This window comes from Protomyctophum bolini (genome assembly GCF_963924005.1).
Source record: "Protomyctophum bolini genome assembly, chromosome: 10".
NCBI lineage: Eukaryota > Metazoa > Chordata > Actinopteri > Myctophiformes > Myctophidae > Protomyctophum > Protomyctophum bolini.
The window spans coordinates 6,745,242-6,767,983 of record NC_137871.1 but is presented as its reverse complement, the minus strand read 5'-3'; the positions used below and the strand labels follow the sequence as shown (position 1 = coordinate 6,767,983).

General features: G+C 39.4%; 2 protein-coding genes across 2 annotated transcripts in view; one reads left to right on the top strand and one right to left on the bottom strand.

The window, feature by feature from the left end:
• LOC308322131 (uncharacterized protein) overlaps window positions 1-22,742 on the top strand; it is a gene marked incomplete at its 3' end in the record, with an annotated part of 567,861 nt that overhangs the window by 524,571 nt on the left and 20,548 nt on the right. The window lies entirely within an intron of this gene.
• LOC308322848 (cadherin-related family member 2-like) lies at window positions 10,560-17,976 on the bottom strand (the record flags this gene model as incomplete). Its single annotated transcript, XM_080774337.1, has 5 exons — window positions 10,560-10,702; window positions 10,808-10,877; window positions 12,792-13,037; window positions 13,921-14,164; window positions 17,966-17,976. 5 exons carry the CDS (start codon window positions 17,974-17,976, stop codon window positions 10,560-10,562), a joined length of 714 nt encoding a protein of 237 aa, XP_080630463.1.

The window sequence follows — 22,742 nt, the reverse complement described above, 5'->3', positions numbered from 1 at the left end:
CTATAGCCCATGGTCCAAAATGATGAGAAACGAGGATAACTTTTTTTTTCAAAATTTCAAAAAACATGGGCTATAACCCATCGTTTTTTTCATTTTTTCATTTTTTTCAAATCCTCAAAAATGATGAAAAACGGCGTGCTATAGTATGCCGTACGATATAGGCTGTAGCCCATGGTCCAAAATGATGAGAAACGAGGATGATTTTTTTTTTCAAAATTTCAAAAAACATGGGCTATAACCCATCGTTTTTTTCATTTTTTTCAAATCCTCAAAAATGATGAAAAACGGCGTGCTATAGTATGCCGTACGATATGGGCTATAGCCCATGGTCCAAAATGATGAGAAACGAGGATAACTTTTTTTTTCAAATTTTTTAAAAACATGGGCTATAACCCATCGTTTTTTTTAATTTTTTATTTTTTTTCAAATCCTCAAAAATGATGAAAAACGGCGTGCTATAGTATGCCGTACGATATGGGCTATAGCCCATGGTCCAAAATGATGAGAAACGAGGATAACTGTTTTTTTCAAAATTTCAAAAAACATGGACTATAACCCATCGTTTTTTTAATTTTTTTATTTTTTTCAAATCCTCAAAAATGATGAAAAACGGCGTGCTATAGTATGCCGTACGATATGGGCTGTAGCCCATGGTCCAAAATGATGAGAAACGAGGATGATTTTCTTTTTCAAAATTTCAAAAAACATGGGCTATAACCCATCGTTTTTTTCATTTTTTTTCAAATCCTCAAAAATGATGAAAAACGGCGTGCTATAGTATGCCGTACGATATGGGCTATAGCCCATGGTCCAAAATGATGAGAAACGAGGATAACTTTTTTTTTCAAATTTTTTAAAAACATGGGCTATAACCCATCGTTTTTTTTAATTTTTTAATTTTTTTCAAATCCTCAAAAATGATGAAAAACGGCGTGCTATAGTATGCCGTACGATATGGGCTATAGCCCATGGTCCAAAATGATGAGAAACGAGGATAACTTTTTTTTTCAAATTTTTTAAAAACATGGGCTATAACCCATCGTTTTTTTTATTTTTTTCAAATCCTCAAAAATGATGAAAAACGGCGTGCTATAGTATGCCGTACGATATGGGCTATAGCCCATGGTCCAAAATGATGAGAAACGAGGATAACTGTTTTTTTCAAAATTTCAAAAAACATGGACTATAACCCATCGTTTTTTTAATTTTTTAATTTTTTTCAAATCCTCAAAAATGATGAAAAACGGCGTGCTATAGTATGCCGTACGATATGGGCTGTAGCCCATGGTCCAAAATGATGAGAAACGAGGATGATTTTCTTTTTCAAAATTTCAAAAAACATGGGCTATAACCCATCGTTTTTTTCATTTTTTTTCAAATCCTCAAAAATGATGAAAAACGGCGTGCTATAGTATGCCGTACGATATGGGCTATAGCCCATGGTCCAAAATGATGAGAAACGAGGATAACTTTTTTTTTCAAAATTTTTAAAAACATGGGCTATAACCCATCGTTTTTTTTCATTTTTTAATTTTTTTCAAATCCTCAAAAATGATGAAAAACGGCGTGCTATAGTATGCCGTACGATATGGGCTATAGCCCATGGTCCAAAATGATGAGAAACGAGGATAACTTTTTTTTTCAAAATTTCAAAAAACATGGGCTATAACCCATCGTTTTTTTCATTTTTTTCAAATCCTCAAAAATGATGATAAACGGCGTGCTATAGTATGCCGTACGATATGGGCTGTAGCCCATGGTCCAAAATGATGAGAAACGAGGATGATTTTTTTTTCAAAATTTCAAAAAACATGGGCTATAACCCATCGTTTTTTTCATTTTTTTCAAATCCTTAAAAATGATGAAAAACGGCGTGCTATAGTATGCCGTACGATATGGGCTATAGCCCATGGTCCAAAATGATGAGAAACGAGGATAACTTTTTTTTTCAAAATTTTTAAAAACATGGGCTATAACCCATCGTTTTTTTTAATTTTTTAATTTTTTTCAAATCCTCAAAAATGATGAAAAACGGCGTGCTATAGTATGCCGTATGATATGGGCTATAGCCCATGGTCCAAAATGATGAGAAACGAGGATAACTGTTTTTTTCAAAATTTCAAAAAACATTGACTATAACCCATCGTTTTTTTCATTTTTTTCAAATCCTCAAAAATGATGAAAAACGGCGTGCTATCGTATGCCGTACAATATGGGCTATAGCCCATGGTCCAAAATGATGAGAAACGAGGATAACTTTTTTTTTCAAAATTTCAAAAAACATGGGCTATAACCCATCGTTTTTTTCATTTTTTCATTTTTTTCAAATCCTCAAAAATGATGAAAAACGGCGTGCTATAGTATGCCGTACGATATGGGCTGTAGCCCATGGTCCAAAATGATGAGAAACGAGGATGATTTTTTTTTTCAAAATTTCAAAAAACATGGGCTATAACCCATCGTTTTTTTCATTTTTTTCAAATCCTCAAAAATGATGAAAAACGGCGTGCTATAGTATGCCGTACGATATGGGCTATAGCCCATGGTCCAAAATGATGAGAAACGAGGATAACTTTTTTTTTCAAAATTTCAAAAAACATGGGCTATAACCCATCGTTTTTTTCAAATCCTCAAAAATGATGAAAAACGGCGTGCTATAGTATGCCGTACGATATGGGCTGTAGCCCATGGTCCAAAATGATGAGAAACGAGGATGATTTTTTTTTTCAAAATTTCAAAAAACATGGGCTATAACCCATCGTTTTTTTCATTTTTTTTCAAATCCTCAAAAATGATGAAAAACGGCGTGCTATAGTATGCCGTACGATATGGGCTATAGCCCATGGTCCAAAATGATGAGAAACGAGGATAACTTTTTTTTTCAATTTTTTTAAAAACATGGGCTATAACCCATCGTTTTTTTTTATTTTTTTCAAATCCTCAAAAATGATGAAAAACGGCGTGCTATAGTATGCCGTACGATATGGGCTATAGCCCATGGTCCAAAATGATGAGAAACGAGGATAACTGTTTTTTTTCAAAATTTCAAAAAACATGGACTATAACCCATCGTTTTTTTAATTTTTTTCAAATCCTCAAAAATGATGAAAAACGGCGTGCTATAGTATGCCGTACGATATGGGCTGTAGCCCATGGTCCAAAATGATGAGAAACGAGGATGATTTTTTTTTTCAAAATTTCAAAAAACATGGGCTATAACCCATCGTTTTTCATTTTTTTTCAAATCCTCAAAAATGATGAAAAACGGCGTGCTATAGTATGCCGTACGATATGGGCTATAGCCCATGGTCCAAAATGATGAGAAACGAGGATAACTTTTTTTTTCAAAATCTTTTAAAACATGGGCTATAACCCATCGTTTTTTTCATTTTTTCATTTTTTTCAAATCCTCAAAAATGATGAAATACGGCGTGCTATAGTATGCCGTACGATATGGGCTGTAGCCCATGGTCCAAAATGATGAGAAACGAGGATGATTTTTTTTTTCAAAATTTCAAAAAACATGGGCTATAACCCATCGTTTTTTTCATTTTTTTCAAATCCTCAAAAATGATGAAAAACGGCGTGCTATAGTATGCCGTACGATATGGGCTATAGCCCATGGTCCAAAATGATGAGAAACGAGGATAACTTTTTTTTTCAAAATTTCAAAAAACATGGGCTATAACCCATCGTTTTTTTCAAATCCTCAAAAATGATGAAAAACGGCGTGCTATAGTATGCCGTACGATATGGGCTGTAGCCCATGGTCCAAAATGATGAGAAACGAGGATGATTTTTTTTTTCAAAATTTCAAAAAACATGGGCTATAACCCATCGTTTTTTTCATTTTTTTTCAAATCCTCAAAAATGATGAAAAACGGCGTGCTATAGTATGCCGTACGATATGGGCTATAGCCCATGGTCCAAAATGATGAGAAACGAGGATAACTTTTTTTTTCAATTTTTTTAAAAACATGGGCTATAACCCATCGTTTTTTTTTATTTTTTTCAAATCCTCAAAAATGATGAAAAACGGCGTGCTATAGTATGCCGTACGATATGGGCTATAGCCCATGGTCCAAAATGATGAGAAACGAGGATAACTGTTTTTTTTCAAAATTTCAAAAAACATGGACTATAACCCATCGTTTTTTTAATTTTTTTCAAATCCTCAAAAATGATGAAAAACGGCGTGCTATAGTATGCCGTACGATATGGGCTGTAGCCCATGGTCCAAAATGATGAGAAACGAGGATGATTTTTTTTTTCAAAATTTCAAAAAACATGGGCTATAACCCATCGTTTTTCATTTTTTTTCAAATCCTCAAAAATGATGAAAAACGGCGTGCTATAGTATGCCGTACGATATGGGCTATAGCCCATGGTCCAAAATGATGAGAAACGAGGATAACTTTTTTTTTCAAAATCTTTTAAAACATGGGCTATAACCCATCGTTTTTTTCATTTTTTTCAAATCCTCAAAAATGATGAAATACGGCGTGCTATAGTATGCCGTACGATATGGGCTATAGCCCATGGTCCAAAATGATGAGAAACGAGGATAACTTTTTTTTTCAAAATTTCAAAAAACATGGACTATAACCCATCGTTTTTTTCATTTTTTTCAAATCCCCAAAAATGATGAAAAACGGCGTGCTATAGTATGCCGTACGATATGGGCTATAGCCCATGGTCCAAAATGATGAGAAACGAGGATAACTGTTTTTTTCAAAATTTCAAAAAACATGGACTATAACCCATCATTTTTTTCAAATCCTCAAAAATGATGAAAAACGGCGTGCTATCGTATGCCGTACAATATGGGCTATAGCCCATGGTCAAATGATGAGAAACGAGGATAACTTTTTTTTTCAAAATCTTTTAAAACATGGGCTATAACCCATCGTTTTTTTTCATTTTTTCATTTTTTTCAAATCCTCAAAAATGATGAAATACGGCGTGCTATAGTATGCCGTACGATATGGGCTATAGCCCATGGTCCAAAATGATGAGAAACGAGGATAACTTTTTTTTTCAAAATTTCAAAAAACATGGACTATAACCCATCGTTTTTTTCATTTTTTTCAAATCCCCAAAAATGATGAAAAACGGCGTGCTATAGTATGCCGTACGATATGGGCTATAGCCCATGGTCCAAAATGATGAGAAACGAGGATAACTGTTTTTTTCAAAATTTCAAAAAACATGGACTATAACCCATCATTTTTTTCAAATCCTCAAAAATGATGAAAAACGGCGTGCTATCGTATGCCGTACAATATGGGCTATAGCCCATGGTCCAAAATGATGAGAAACGAGGATAACTTTTTTTTTCAAAATTTCAAAAAACATGGGCTATAACCCATCGTTTTTTTCATTTTTTTCAAATCCTCCAAAATGATGAAAAACGGCGTGCTATAGTATGCCGTACGATATGGGCTATAGCCCATGGTCCAAAATGATGAGAAACGAGGATAACTTTTTTTTTTTTCAAAATTTCAAAAAACATGGGCTATAACCCATCGTTTTTTTTTCATTTTTTTCCTCCAAAGATTTGTCCTCCAAAGATTTAATCTTCTGCCTCATATAACTCAACTGAGACTCAAGGGCGTTGTGTCCCATCACCGCTGCAGAACTGACAGATGCCAAGTTGAACAGTACTTCATCTGTTGCAACTTGTGGATCTTTCACCTGATACTATACAAGAAACAAAGAAAAAATAAATAAATCCGAATGTTTATATATACGTAAAAGTTGTAAATATAGCAAACGCCAAAAACAGGGTGCAGTTAACTCTTGACTCATATGAATACGAGAGTCACGAACCATGGCTAATACAGTATAAGCATGGTCAACAGTCTCATTTGAATTACTAACATACATATTTAAATCGACATTTACAGGATAAATCTTTAAACTTACCAAGCTCAAATTTGTCGGCAATAATGGCCGATTTGTCCCGCGCAGTTGGAGTCATTCCCCTTGCCATGTTCTCACTTGTCACTTGTCAAATCCTGGAATAAATAGTGTACATTAGCGCTTTCTGTGGACTAACACAAAATGTTATTTGCAAACTAATAAGATTATACCTTCCTACAACACAATTCCCAGGGCTGAAGTTTTATTCACAAAGCATCTGCTTTGACAACTTCTCTGCCAGAAGAAAGACCTTGAGTTGTTCTGTCTGCACCGCCAAACAGCTTAGGGGAAATGATCAAGTGCAAAATGGAAATATATGATCTTGTAAATGCTTAATTAATGCAAAATGATACAATTATTTATTTTATTTACCTCAGCACTCAGTTTTGCAACCTAACAGACCTGGTATGTAATAAATTCCATGTTAATTTTGTCCTAAAACACAAATAATCTCAGGCTACCACAGTCCTAAGGTTGGTGAAACAAGCACATACCGGTATTTACAATGTCACCTTCACCTTGCATATTAACCTGTAAGATTATGACAAGCACAGACAGGCACACAGAGCTGAGACTAGTACCAAAGTGTGTGTATATATATATATATATATGCAGATATGTACAGTATGTGAAGTATATATGTTTGGGCTGGTGAACTGTAACATATACTGTACTCACAATCATACAATAGGGAAGTAATTTACACTAGACAGATTTGACTGTGTCAAAAAGATACAATACAAGCATCTATCATGCGACATCCTGTACACAATCATATGTGGCTTGTGCAATGCAACACTACATTTTACCATGTTACATATTTGACACAATATTATGTACAGTATATCCAAAACATTTTATCACCACCATCATAGGTTCCTCTGGCACATCAATAATCAAACCGAGACTTTAAAACATCTGTTATAAATAGTAATGTACTTGCTAAAATGTCAATAATATTGTTTTAAAAAGGTCAGTATTCAATTCAACCCCTTCTACTCCATGGTAATTCGCCGTCTTTGTGAGACTGGGTTGTACTGCGACTGTCTGCAACTATTCACCATTGGAGTATGAATGAATAAACATGTCACGTACATTACTATGTATAATTCCTGAAAGTAAACGCATTGATGATGAATGGTCTACAGTTCTAACCTATCATGCACACCTTACTATTTCTAAGTAGGCTATATACAGGATAACAAGATGAATAATACATGAGGATGATAGTGATCTTGACGAGAGATTAGATAAAATAAATCTTTCAGCCTACAGCAGTGTTGAATGTGGTGAATGAAGTCTCACATTAACCCAGTGACCAGTGTTGTGGACGATCTCTTCAAAATAAGAGTAGACTAATTCCTGCAGAACAAAGTCACTAAAAACTAAAAACATTTCATACATTCTAATACATTCTGTATTAGGTGTAGAATAAATAACAGACCAGAACATAATCTTTTTTGCCTCTTTTCTTTAATTCAATATTCCCAGGCAAATTCTCCACTGGATCTGTAAAAGTAAAAGAGACAGAATAGATTACTTATTGTATTACGTTTTCAGACATACATTCATTATATTTAAACAAACTCCATTCAAGCATGTTTAGTACGCATGCTATTTTGACTCACCAAAACCACACATCGGGCAATTTGGATTCTCCATCTTCCATTTCTGCATACGCAACTCCTTATTTCTAAGCTCTAAGGCACCAAGCTTTAATTTCAGCCCAGCCCTTTCCTCTTCCATTACTTTCAATGCCGTAGTGACATCGCCTGCCACCTTAGAAATGAACCCAGGCAGAGTGACATCTTGTCTGTCTTGGATGCAACGATACTAAAAAAAAAGAAACATAATTAACTTCACGTCTGTCTGTATGTATGTATGATTGATCGATTGAAGTATACTAGTCCTTACCCGTTCTGAATATATGAACAGCAAATATATATATATATATATATATTGAATATTAGTAGTCCATGACATGAAAATGTTTGACAACCACTGCTCTAAAACAACATTGGACAATGATGTTTGACAGTCAGCAATATTGTTTTTCCAGATTTATTTTCGGATTTACTGACTTTATCTGACCTGTTAACATTTTTCATAGACCTAGTTGCTTGTTTCCCTCTCAGCTAATGTGACAACCCTGGTCATTGCCCAACACTGTGGTAGCTTGGTAGCGTGTGTGTGGTAGACACACACACGCGGCGCCAAATTGTATAGGGCACTTTTTGTTGTGTTGCGGCGGTAGCTAGAGGAAGCATGCCAGTGGGGTAACGATGAGAAGGGTGTCCTGTGATGCAGGTGTCGCTAAGGGACGGAAGTGAGTGAGTGTGCGAGCTTCATTCACTAATAAATTATTAATCATTAATGTGTCAAATGGGGAAAAAGGGCTCCGTTAAAAGCTCCATATAATTATGGTCCATGCCTGTGTGAAAAGTGGGAATGATTCCTGCAGTAACTGATGAAATAACACACTGTCTGTGACATTCAAACATTGTCACAATTATTACATAGATTATTAGATAGATGGGACCAAATGGACCCTTATGGGTCCATTTTACACATAAGGGTCTGTTTGTTTCCTGTCTATACTGCTACATGTGCGCTTGTAGATCGGCAGTTTTTGCCTATTCTTGAATGCTTGGCTACCATTCACAACATTGTATAGGGCACATTTTGTTGTGTTACGGCGGTAGCTACAGGAAACATGCCAGTGTGGTAACGGTGAGAACGGTGGCCCGTGATACAGGTGTCGCTAAAGGACGGAGTTGTGTGACGGCGCGACATTAATTCACTAATAAATTCATTATTAAATCATGAATGTGTCAAATGGGGAAAAGGGGTCCGTTAAGACCTCCATATAATTATGGTCCATGCCTGTGTGAAAAACGGGAGTGATTCGTGCAGTTCATGATGAAATAACACACTGTTTCTGACATTCAGACATTGTTAGCATTATTACATAGATGTATTAACAATATGTAAAATGTGTACATTACATTTTCTTCATTATGAAAATAAGCTTCATACATATTCAAATCTTACTGTGTTCATGTGATTGAAAAGTTAACACTACAGTGGTGGATCATTTAACATTTCCTCATCTGACCATTCTCTGTACATCAGTTACATGATAATTACTTACATGGATCAACATAATTTGCCGACGCAAATTATCCCCTGACGCGGATTTGGCCTTAACCATTTTACTCGGCGAATAATTACAACCGTCCATAATGTCTTTCAGTCTTATCTTCTCGCCAATGTCTGTCTCTCTGCAATGATGCAACATTGTATGGTGATTAATTTTTTACTATAATCCTACTAGACCCCAGGAAATTACATCTGGCCACAAAAGATGACGGGATCTACTGGTGTGGAGGCAGAGGTACTGGGGGCTCCCATACACTGTTTTGTAGGCTCAATATGTTTGATCTTTTGTGGCCAGATGGGGTCTAGTAGGACTATAGTAAATAATACAAAAAATAAAACATAAAATGTTGTAAAGAAATACATATCTAGCCTCATGTTCGAATGCCCCCCCCGTCAAAAAAGTTAAAATCACTAAAAACTAAAGAAAGCAGCGAATGAAAAGAAATTAACAGTCACCTTTTACTTTCTCTAATAACAACCTAAAACATGAAAAACCAAAGTTGTCCTTTAAGAAGAGCGTCATCTATACAAACAGCTGCGATGCAGAAAGGGACTCACACTGGATGACTGCGATGTAAATGTCATCTTCCTGTGGGGCGCGGACAGCTTCAAACAGAATCCTCTCGTCGCTCGTTTGATTGTTGGAGTCGTGGAGGAATTGCACCGACGTCACTTCAAACGTAATTTGCCGATTGGTCCCAGAGTCACGGTCTGTCGCCTGAAAGTGTAAGTGTGTGTGTGTGTGTGTGTGTGTGTGTGTGTGTGTGGAGGGGGTGGGACACACACATAAAAGCAGCTAGCTCATGCATCAACAGAGACAATTTAATTCATGGATTATTGGTGTCACTTCATACTCACCTTAACTCTGGCCACCGATGTGGCCTTGCTTGCACTCTCCGACACCACAACTAAACACCAGAGGGGGAAATAAAATCACAGACAGAGAGATATATACGTTGATAGATATACGAGCTCACTGTATATATATAGTATCTGAAATATCATATACATCCACTCACCGAACACGGAATCTGGGACAATGAATTCTATTCTATTCTATCCACAATGTTGATCACCATTTCTCCTGCAACAATTCAGATTGTTAATTCATATTTTCTCTTTCCACAGATCTATTGTAAAAAAAAACGTGTGTGTGTGTGTGTGTGTGTGTGTGTGCGCGTGCGTGCACAGTCTGCACGCATGCGTACAACTACAAGCACATATGTGTGTGTTTCTGTGTGTTACGTCTAGCCTCAAGTAACTGCATGTGAGTGATGTATTCTGAATCCGATATAGTTCGCTTACAAACCACTCACGCCCTACAACAGACTGCACAAATAGAACAACTATGTGAACTCTTCCAACCACAAACCCCAACGAATCGCAGTGCTTACTTACCCGACACAGCGCTGTTGTTGAGTCCTCTTTCCGTGTTCACGTCCACCACCTGAGCCTTCATTATCACCTGCACACACAGCTCATAAGTTGCCTCTGTAACCTCCCTCCTCGGCGTAGGTGCGAATGATGAAACTTCGAGAGCTTCCGTTAATGATGCTGAAGGAGATGCGGTTGAAGTCTGAGGTTTGGTCCAAATCCACCGCGTGCACAGAGCCAACATCGCCTGATCGGTTGAAGCAAAGGAGTAGAGAAAGTTTCAGTAACAGTGTTTGTGTGCAGACAGCCAGACACCGACTATCTTAGTAGTTGATTGAACAAAGTAGCTTACCTTTCATCCCTTCTTTGACTGAGAATTTGTATGACGGTTTTGTGAAATTTGGAGTGTTGTCATTGACATCCTGGGAGGAATTAAGAGAAAAATCAATAGATAGAACTAAAATGATGCACCATAGAGAAATTCAATACCACCATCTACAGTGTAAGGTTGGGCGATATGCCAATTTTTTTCAATCGCCCATCGTCTGACCAAGAATCGGCGATTAACGATGTATTCGTGTCATAAAAGTAAAGTGAGAACAGCTCACTGCAGGTCGCAAAAAGCCAGATCTACAAGCTCTCAAGGCGCCGCGTCCTGCCTGCCTGTTTTTGCGGCTCTGTTCGCTACGCGTTGAGAGCTTGTAGATCCGTCTGTTTTTGCAGCACAACTGCGCAGCCATGGGGTAACAAAATAAGAAATAAGTTTAGATGAAGTGAAGTTGGAACGGACAAGCAGCTGCAAGCTAAGCTAACGTCACAACCACTGGCTGTTTCTGCAGCACCGTTCGCTACGCGTTGAGAGCTTGTAGATCTGTCTATTTTTGCAGCGCTGGTGTCGGGGTTCGTTCACGTTGTCAATAAAAAAATAACTTTGATTACAGGCGGAGATGAAGTTCAGTGGGTTGAATCAGTAGCTACACGCTAAGCTAACGATCCCCAAGCCTATACAGTATAGGCTCAGGGATCGTTAGCTTAGCGTGTAGCTAATGATTCAAGTTAACCCACTGAACTTCATCTATACTAACAACACTACCAGCCTGTTTGTTTTTTTCCCCCGACTTCACGGGTGGCGCATTGGGATGAGACACGAGACAGCAGTGTGCATTCTGTTGCGACTGTATATTATTAAACTGCATGGGTCTGGACTCCGGAGCGTAAACAACATGTAGGCTACAGTACAGTAACAGTAGCCTTCCTCGGCTCGGTCCCTCGGCTCACACTGTGAGTCACTGAGAGCAACTGAGCATCACGGCTGCGGGGACCATACCATTATAACTGTCGCTGTTACTACTTTCCTGGCCCAAATTGATTCACATGTTGCTCACACTTTAAAGGTTAAAAATCGTCCCGAAAAATCGCCTAATAAAAATATTCGGCGATTGGATTTATATATTCGCGATTGACGATGTATTCGTATCGTCACCCAACCCTACTACAGTGGCAACTGACAATAATCTAGGTATGTGCGTGCGTGTGCGTGTGTCAGGGTTAGGATTAGAGCAAGGAACAGATTCAGGTTTAGTTTTAGTGTTTGAAAGACAAAAGGTACAAAAGGACACACCAGTGTGTGTTCAGTTTCCCAACAACCGTGGTCTATTTGGGTGCTGCTGACAAACTGTACCGACCACACATTGTAACATCGGGAGCATAGCAGCAACGTGGGTTGACTAGCACCATTTTGATCGGGAACCCGTTTTGGCGTTAGCATTATGTTATGCTTTAGCTATTGAAAAATAGCTATTTTTGAAAAATCGAAGAACGACTGACATAGAAACACGGCTTTTTCAGAAAACTGTCAGGATGATCATGGGCATGTCCACCCCACCCATCACTCCCCAGGCCATCTTTGAACAAGCAGTGGTGAGACAGGCTCGGAATATTGTATCCGACCCCTTGCATGTAGGCTACTGTACCGAGAGTACGAGCTAATGCCATCCGGTAGGAGGTATAGAACTCCACGATGTGTATATAATAGATTCAAACACTCTTTTGTTCCACCTGTCAACTAAAATGCTCAATCAGGGATTGACGAATGCACTTTAATGACTATAGTTGCACTTTATCAAGGGAATGTGTGCAATATCTCTGTTTTGTGTATGTGGGTGTTTCATGGTGTTTTTTCTTTTCGTATGTGAACGTGTCTGTTATTTGTATGCAGCTGTGACTCTGTCTCCAAGACAAATTTCTCCCAAGGGAGACAAATAAAGATAACCTTGAACCTTGATGTAGAAGACATTTTTAGAATCTGATCTCAGGTCAGAATGGGCTCGACTCACGTCCACTTGGATGATAACTGTGACCGACGGGGACAGGGGATGGGGATCAGTGCCGTTGTCGGTAGCCGTCACATTCAACTCAATTCTCCCCTCCAGCTCAGGATCCAAGGCCTCTCGGTCCAGTGGCTTTGGGTTTGTCAGAAATCCAGTGTCGGGGTCAATCGTGAAGAGGTCGCTGTACTCGCTTGGCACAATTGCAAACACAATCTGGCTGTTTTCCGTCCCCTGTTCGTCGTCATCAGTAGCCTGTATAGGGAACATTGGACGAGACAGATGGTATAGAATCCAATATGTTATATTATCAGTCATGCCACCTGGAAAATTATGAGACAACCATCACCATGTTTTCTGTTTGTAAGTGAGATTGTGAGGTCCAGATTTAAATTAAAGAACGTCTTGCTATATTACCTGTGGTGTGCGGGCTCCATCCAACCTACAGATTGTGAGGTCCAGCCACAATTCCTTGTATAAGATTTACATGCAGGATTATACTTATCCAATACTTACTATATTTACAAAGTATACTTGTATACTCGACTTACACCCTATACTGGGCTACTTTGACAAATAGCGGATGTATTGCCACTGTGAGTGGGATTGTTTTTTGACATTTTTTGAAGGGCACTATAGCCCCTCCAATGCATGGCTTTCCGAAATTACATCATAGGCTAGCCAAGTCTATGGAATTGTAATGTTTGTCGAGAGCCCAATTATACATTTCCTGTCCCAGCAAAAGTCTATGGAATTTAAATTTAAAGGGTTGTTTCACTTTTTTTTTAAAACTACTACTCATGCAGGCTTATGGGAGCACCCCGGACAGTTTGATTGATTGATGCTTGATTCAGAATTTAGATATTTGATATTAATTTTAGCTGCCCCGCCCCCTTCCTATACAAACCCATTGTAACAGTAATTTTAACCATGATATATTCCTAGAAAGAACAAGTCCTTTTTTTCTGGTGACTTTTTAATTTATATAAAAAAATTAAAAAAAGAGTATGCAGAGGCCGGAGGAAACAAAATAATATATGTTAAAGATGAACCATATCACGTTATGAAATGGAAGAGATATCAAAAGCAGAGTGCATGGTCATGGATATATATATATCCCCCATCGTAAAATACTGACCTGTATCGTGACGTCCACCTTTTCACCCCCTTTGACAAACTCCAGATAAGGGTTCCTGTTGATTTCCGGCCTGTTGTCATTGATGTCGGTCAGCGTGATCTCCAACACCGTCGAGCCCGTCTTGTTGTCCGTGTCTCTGGCCTGCAGCGTGGCTGAATACAGAGACGTGACCTCTCTGTCAATCAGCCCGCTGTTCGCCACGTACACCACGCCAGTGTCTGGACGCACGTCGAAATACCTGCGCCTGAAAGAAAAATCACACCTGTGTGAACGGACTCGGTGCAACTCCCCTCTCTCTCCCCCCTCCTCTCTCTCTCTCATTCGTAGGCAACAGTACAGCACTATCCCTCTCTCTCCGTTTCGGGCACAACAGCGCCCCTACCGGTACTAATAGTCATACTGGTGCTCACAGTCACATAGGTGCATGGGTGGGTTAACGTCACATAGGCGCATAGGCACGGGCATTGCTGTTCCTTGGAGTGGTTGCACCACTCAAAAACAAAAGAGCACACAGGAATAACCGAGTGTCACAACAACGACAAGAAGGATATGTCTTTTGTTTCAAGATCATGATATTTTACTTATTAGTTGCACATAGGGCAGATATGACGAATAACTTAAATAAGAAATTACTGACATGTATTCATTTTGATATATCAAGAAATAGCCGATTTGTAGCTCTGCTATTTACACTATTTTTTTTGAAAAGTATGAAAAATATTTCTTCCAACAAGTAAACTATTATGACAATTATACAAACATAATTGTGATTAGGCTCTTTCTCCAGTATGTGGTATTTCTCCAATTGTGACAATTGTGAGTGCAGTGACTGTGGTCTGTGTGTATCACCCATAGACTGTAGGTATCACCGCCCAATACTGCACTGCTCCTTGCAGGGCAGTGTATGTGTGACAATTTCCTACCACACTGGGGGAAACAAGGCTACGGCTCTGGGTCTGTCCCAAGGAGAATTCAGCAGGGTCTGGGTTCTTCCAATCACGGGTAGCTCGCCATCCTTGGGCCGACCAGAGTCGGGGCTGAATCAGAACAAACGTATCCAAACCAAAAAACCTGACCTGCATAAAGTAAGGCCAGAGGCATCTCTGTGTTAATGTCTAAAACATTACCTTCATTTACACTTCAAATACTTATTGGAAATATATACAGCAACCTTTCAAATACATATTAATGTAACAATTACAAACAAAATCAAATAAATCTCCTCTAACCGATGGTGGTTGTATTCCTTACACTCAAAGTTAGCAGGGGTCCAGCAATTGTGAGTGAGACACTACAAATAAAAATGAACACCGAGTACACATTCATTTTACCAAAATAAATTAGAATACACTTTAGTGCAAAAACGTTTTTAGCTGAACACCAAACAAACTAAATCACAGTTGCATTGCTTAATTATTCATTGAACAAACAAACTAGTCACCAGTAGTGCTGGGGCTTCCCTCATGTTAGCCACCTAGCAGCTAATGCATCAAACACTGTTAGTCACTCACCAGGGTTTGCAAATGAAATCAGTACTGCTTTAGATGACTCAAAGTTGCTCCTCACAACAAGCTAATGTCATTAATGCTGTGCATTAATGTACACAACTGACATTTATCATTCTATATTTTCTTAAACAGAAGTTTAGCTTTTCTGCACTCTGCAGTTTTCACTCTGCTGTGTGTGCTCTCTCTCTCTCTCTCTCTCTCTCTCATTGATTAGGACTCGTTTCACCTGCTGTCCCTGCACACAGGCAAAAGGCTCAATTGACACTTGTTCAGACAAGTTTGGGCAATGTCTCTCTATAATAAGGATGAACTGATCTGAGGGGTTTTTCTTAAACATATGTTTATTGATTTTCTTTACAGTACAAAGAAGTAATTTCAAAACAACATATATTCCCCCCCCCCCCCCCACATCCCCATGGCAGCACAAATACAAACAAAATCTTATCAGGAAATGTTTTGACAACAATAAATACAGAACAAAAATAAATAAATAAAATAATCATAACAAAAATACAAATAAAACGAAAGTAAAACACATTACATACAGTTAAACAAACAAATACACAATGTCCGTCACAGTTCCCTACCCCCACCCCACAGCTGACTACTCCAATTAACCACTATACATCCAAAGCCTCTTCAATATCACCTCGCTTAATGAAGTCCAAGAACTTCTCCCATATCGTATAAAATACTGCAGGTTTATATATGTTTCTCATGGTTGTTAAGTTCCTCAGCCAAAAGCCGATCGTAGGGGCATTGACATTCTTCCAACATTGCGCAATTGAGCGTCTGGCCTGTAACAGACAAAGGTCGGTCATTCTTTTTTCATTACTATTTAGTGTATTCTGTGTACATTTCAGTGTAGTGAGGGGATATGACTGAATGAATGAATTGTCACTTGAGGACTTTTTAACAGTTATTTATTCATTCATATTGAAAGATGATCATCTTTTATCTTCTGTCCCTTAATAATGAACACTTAGTGGTTACTCTGTGTGTCAGTGTGTGTGTGTGTGTGTGTGTGTGTGTGTGTGTGTGTGTGTGTGTGTGTGTGCGTGTGCGTGCGTGCGTGCGTGCGTGGACATTATTCCTTCCTCAATCCTCAGCGACTTTAACCAACGACGCCTACGCGGCAGTCGGAAATGGATCAGTCACCAGTTCATCTATACATAAACCTGCTCTCCGTCGCAGCCCTTTCTACTATACGGCATGCACTTGCAGAACCTACACTTACACGTAGCCTAGTGTCTACAACGCCATGTCATAACCATGTTTATTGAAATTATAGCTGTCATACATTTACACCGATTGCTCCATCACCTCTCTTATGCTGTGTGATGTGACGTTGGCATGCTCTGAATGAACAAATTACACTATACCGTACATGTCATATTAACCATGTTTATTAAAACGGTTTTTAGAATAACACAGATTGATCCATGCAGCACCTTCCTCTTTCACAAGTATTTTATAACATTTCCACAAGTTTCTTTCCCCCCGCTCCATCACCTCTCTTATGCTGTGTAATGTGTTATTTTGGCATGCTCTGAATGAAGAAATAACACTCTCTAATGCCGTCATATTAACCATGTTTATTAAAACGGTTTTAGAATAACACAGATTGCTCCAGTATATACTGTTGCGCCATCCTGTGGGAGGGTTATCTAATAGTCCAATAAACAGGCTGTAGGCCTACACTTAAAGTCATGGATTCACACGATCTGGCATTTATTGATTGCCCATAATTATCCCAAATTGAATGGTCATGTGATATACATATGAACAGCAAAGACCATATGAAAGCAGATACGACCTGTATACATCACGAATCAGATTCGATCATATCAGTCCGCAGATCGGGGGGCCCCTCGAAGCACAGTCCCGAGGTTGGTCGGTCCTGGAGATATCTGACGTGTCACTCTTTTTTCCGACACTATATACTAGCAATCTTTCTTGTCACTCTGTGACCTTGCTTGGGCCCAGCTCGGCTGCTCACTCTTAAAGCAATAGTGACTGCTTAAGGGTCTACTTTCCCCCATCAATACCTTCCTCTGTAATGATGGCGTCTCTCACTCTCTCTCTCTCTCTCGGTCACACAAGTAGCCTACTTCGACTCGCCCCTTCACCAACGTTACGATTTTTGTCGTACAGTTAATTTAGTATTTCCCTCCCTCTCTGAAATCTTGTATACATATTTATTTGATTGTATAGTAGTCGAGATCTATACTCTGTAAAATTAAGAAAGAATAACATGACACAGAGACGGTGCACTGCTTAATTAAGTTAATTTAGGACATTCTATATAGCATTCCATGTACAGCCCATGTTTTGTAATGGCATCATCATGCTATTATATGCCCGTGGATATAAACTCAGTAGCCTATTGATATAAAGGGTGAATTTAACAATGATAAATTAATATGATAATACCTTATATAATCACCAACATGAATTATGTTTGTTATTTACAGTGAGGTAGAGTAGTGGGGCGAGATGGAACAGAATAGGGGCCTGTTACCACTTGTCTTCCTCACATTCCGGACATTCTTTCTTGGTTCTCTGGGGCGTCGGGAGTGTAACGATGGCGTCTCTCTCGGTCACACTAGAGACGGGTTGTTGCTCTTGGACGATGAGGATGTATTTCTACATGTTGGTGATGATACTGTGGAGCAGACCCAGCGGTTACTACACATTACCTGTGACAGGTAACGATACTGTATACAACTTTATTTACACTCAACTCACTGTATTCAATTGTAGTCCTGACCTGGGCGTGTGCTACTATAACTAACGGTAGCCTAAGATTTAGATTGTTGTTGTTTTTTTTTATCGTAGATGAAGTTGATGGATTTTGACATGTTTTGCTTGTATACAATGTAGAAATATTAGTCCGTAGTTTTCAATAAAGGAGTGTTTTAATCCAGGCTGTGGCCGATTTCTGTCGGAACTTCCCCAACGGCCGTTATATAGATATTCCACTGTTACTTTCTTAGCTTACGCTTGTTTCATGATAAATGTTTTATGTGATGTATTCCCATGCTTTTTTGTTCTTGCTTAATGTAAATCACTCTGGATTAAGAGCATCTGCTAAATGCCTAAATTGTAAATTGTTCTTCCTGTGACCTGACCACACCCAATATGGAGAGAACTTTGACCCATTTGGTCTGGGTGTCGAATGACGGTCTGTTTGAAATGTGTATTGGGCTTCCTCTTTATAAACAGCCAGAACTGTATATGTGGGCTATATGGAGAGAGGAAAGCACTCTCTTCTGTTCATTTCATACACTTCAAAGTGGAGTTAATTTACTTCACTTGTTGACAATAGGGCCCACCATTTTCAATTCATCAAAACATTTAGAGACGTACGAATAATATACAACTGTAAAGTCAAAACAGGAAATCATCATAGAGGACGTAAAAATGCTGAAAAGGTCAGATTATTGACAAACTACTATAGGCTACACCTTTTCCTATACACTGACACGGAGCAAGACAGGAACGCCCAAAAACGTCACATCCGTTTTTTTAACAATACAGGAACGCCCCAAAACTTCACATCCGTTTTTTTTTTACCCTGGGCAGAAATTTCTATGGCTGCCAATGCAACTTTTTCCAATCGTTAATCACATACGGACAAACATCTATGCCGATAATATCTAACTTGCGGAGGTATAACGTGCCTTGTCCACGGGCAACAGATCTTTCAACGTATGGCATTGCAAAATACGTTTGATAATCGCTACTCTGCGCAATATTGTTTTGGAAATGACGCAAATTGCATTGTGGTGAACGAGAGCAAATCACAACTTACCCTGGGGGTGGTGACTCTGCCCTGAATACGCGTTTTCGTGTCAGTTAACTGGCCCATCCCCTCCGGCCTCCGCCCTGTCCCTCAGTTCCTAAAACAGAAAGTTAAATACCACGCACGCTGCATGGAGTTCCACTTAAAAATAGGCCATTCATTTTTCTCCAATGAGATTAAAAAAAAAAAAATACCGTACCGGTATATAAATTATTTTAAGCTTAGAATCAACTCATCCTGGATCGGTGAATCGTGACTATACATTTCATTTCATTTCATTTCATTTCATTTCATTTCATTTCATTTTATTTTATTTTATTTTATTTTATTTTATTTTATTTTATTTTATTTTATTTTATTTTATTTTATTTTATTTTATGCTATATTTAATATACATACTCTTTGTTTAGTCCTTTTAAATTACTCTTCCCCACGTCACTTGTATAGCCCCCAAAAGTGACACTAATTGAGCACCATTTGAAAAGCTATGCCAGGGACCCCCATAAGAGAAGATTTTTAGGGCTCTATAGCAGTGATTCTCAAACCGTTTAATTTCAACGACCCTCCGTTTGACATGCATTAGTCTACGGACCCCCCATTTAAAGGAGAATTCCATACTAAAAGGCTTTCTTACCTTTCTTTGTAGTTGTTACGTCCCCATCAAAGAGGTCCAGGTGTTATTTTGTGCAAAAGCTCCTTATTGGCTATTTCCCCTACCATAAATGAATTGCCATAAAACCCTAAATTAATTGTATTGAATTGAATGGGGTTATGGGGGGTTGTGCTAATTCGCTTATTTCCATCGCTCAAAATTATAATATTTTTTGTATATATCCTCTCTTCATAATGTAAATAATAACCCAAGCGGCACACTTTACTACTTGGAAATAGTGAATTAGCACAACACCCCATACATCCCATTCAATGCAATGCAATTCATTTAGGGCTTATGGTAGGGGAAAGGTAACAAGACTACTCGCCCCGTTTCTGTTTTCCTCCCAGAACTTTCCCCAGTGAGGGGTGGGAGAGGCTGGACAGCAGACGGCTGGACTTTGAATTTCTCTAACTATAAACTTTCATGAGAGCAGACAGCCCAAGTACAAATATAATTTAAGTCTGTTATTTATAATTTAAGTCTGTTCACAGAAGTTGTTGTAGGATATGTGGGGATTATCTGACGAGGTGTACCATTTGAGTGGGCAAAACCTTACATAAATAATACTAAATTGTTTATAGGGTCAATATAAGTAAAATAATATAGCCTTTCCACAGGAGTATCTTTTTATATTTTTCCAAAAAGAATACAAACAGCCAATAGCATATGGAAAAACGGGCAAGCACCGGGGCGAGTAGTCCAGTATTCAGGGGAAATAGCCAATAAGGAGCTTTTGCACAAAATAACACCTGGACCTCTTTGATGGGGACGTAACAACTACAAAGAAAGGTAAGAAAGCCTTTTAGTATGGAATTCTCCTTTAAAGACATTTCTATCTCTGGGACCCCCAATTTATATTGTAAAATCAATGTTAATTTAACTGACCCGTTAGGGTCCATTTGTACACTCTCAGAGTTACAGACCCATAAGGGTCCATTTGGTTCCATTTGTACACTATCATGGTTACAGACCCATAAGGGTCCATTTGGTTCCATTTGTACACTCTGAGTTACAGACCCATAAGGGTCCATTTGTACACTATCATAGTTACAGACCCATAAGGGTCCATTTGGTTCCATTTGTACACTCTCAGAGTTACAGACCCAAAAGGGTCCATTTGGTTCTAAACCATCATTTAGCTGGGGTCCCCCTGGAACTGCCTCAAGGACCCCTGGGGGTCCCCGGACCCCACTTTGGGAACCACTGCACAGCATTGTGTTTTTAGGACTCCACCAGGTCAGAGGTCAACGGGTCCTCTCAACCTGTGTTGTGTTTTTAGGACTCCAGCAGGTCAACGGGTCCTCTCAACCTGTGTTGTGTTTTTAGGACTCCAGCAGGTCAACGGGTCCTCTCAACCTGTGCTGGCCAGACTGGGAGGCGAGGCCATCCTTCCGTGTCTCGTTGACCCTCCGCTCAACATGGAGAGACGGTCAGTGTTTTGGACCAGAGCTGACCTGAACCCACCAAACGTTTACGCTTTCCAAGATGGACGTCACATTACCACCGCCATGAACCTCTTGTACAAATGGAGGACGTTCCTGTTTCCGGAGGAGCTGCACCACGGTAACGTCTCCCTGAGGCTGACCGAGGTGAGCTTCTCGGACGAAGGGACCTACCGCTGTGACGTTCCACGAGTGGGCAGCAGTACGATCCAGCTCCTTGTTGGTAAGATTTAATGTTCATATTCATAACCATAACCAGTGTTGGGCCTTTTTTTGTTGTGTTTTTAGGACTCCAGCAGGTCAATGGGTCCTCTCAAGCTGTGTTGTGTTTTTAGGACTCCACCAGGTCAACGGGTCCTCTCAACCTGTGTTGTGTTTTTAGGACAACACCAGGTCAACGGGTCCTCTCAACCTGTGTTGTGTTTTTAGGACTCCAGCAGGTCAACGGGTCCTCTCAACCTGTGCTGTGTTTTTAGGACTCCACCAGGTCAACGGGTCCTCTCAACCTGTGTTGTGTTTTTAGGACAACACCAGCTCAACGGGTCCTCTCAACCCGTGTTGTGTTTTTAGGACTCCACCAGGTCAACGGGTCCTCTCAACCTGTGTTGTGTTTTTAGGACTCCAGCAGGTCAACGGGTCCTCTCAACCTGTGTTGTGTTTTTAGGACAACACCAGGTCAACGGGTCCTCTCAACCTGTGTTGTGTTTTTAGGACAACACCAGGTCAACGGGTCCTCTCAACCTGTGTTGTGTTTTTAGGACGACACCAGGTCAACGGGTCCTCTCAACCTGTGCTGGCCAGACTGGGAGGCGAGGCGATCCTTCCGTGTCACGTTCACCCTCCGGTCGACATGGAGAGCAGGTCAGTGTTTTGGAAAAGAGCTGACCTGGAGCCAAAAGACGTTTTCACTCTCATAGACGGACGCACCGGGTATATACCCCTGCACCCGTGGTACGAACAGAGGACGTCCCTGATCCATGAGGAGCTGTCTCGTGGTGACGTCTCGATGAGGCTGACCAGGGTGAGCTTCTCGGACGAAGGGAACTACAGCTGTTTCGTTCCACACATGGGCAGCATTATGATCCAGCTCCTTGTTGGTAAGATTACAGTATGACTACAGTACAGTAAGACTACAGTATGATCCAGCTCCTTGTTGGTAAGATTGAATGTTCATAATCATGACCAGTGTTGGGCTTGTTATTACCCCTTTCGGTGTTTTAAGCATTATGTTATACTTTAGCTTTTGAAAAATAGCAGATCTTGTACGTCTGGTATTTTTGAAAAATCGTGAAAATGTGGCCCAAATGTTTGAATATATATATTCTTTCAGAGAGAAAGTTTTTAACTCAAATCTTTGCTTCTGGGGGGGGGGGGCACTAATATATTAAAGTCTAACTCATGTTTATTAGGTG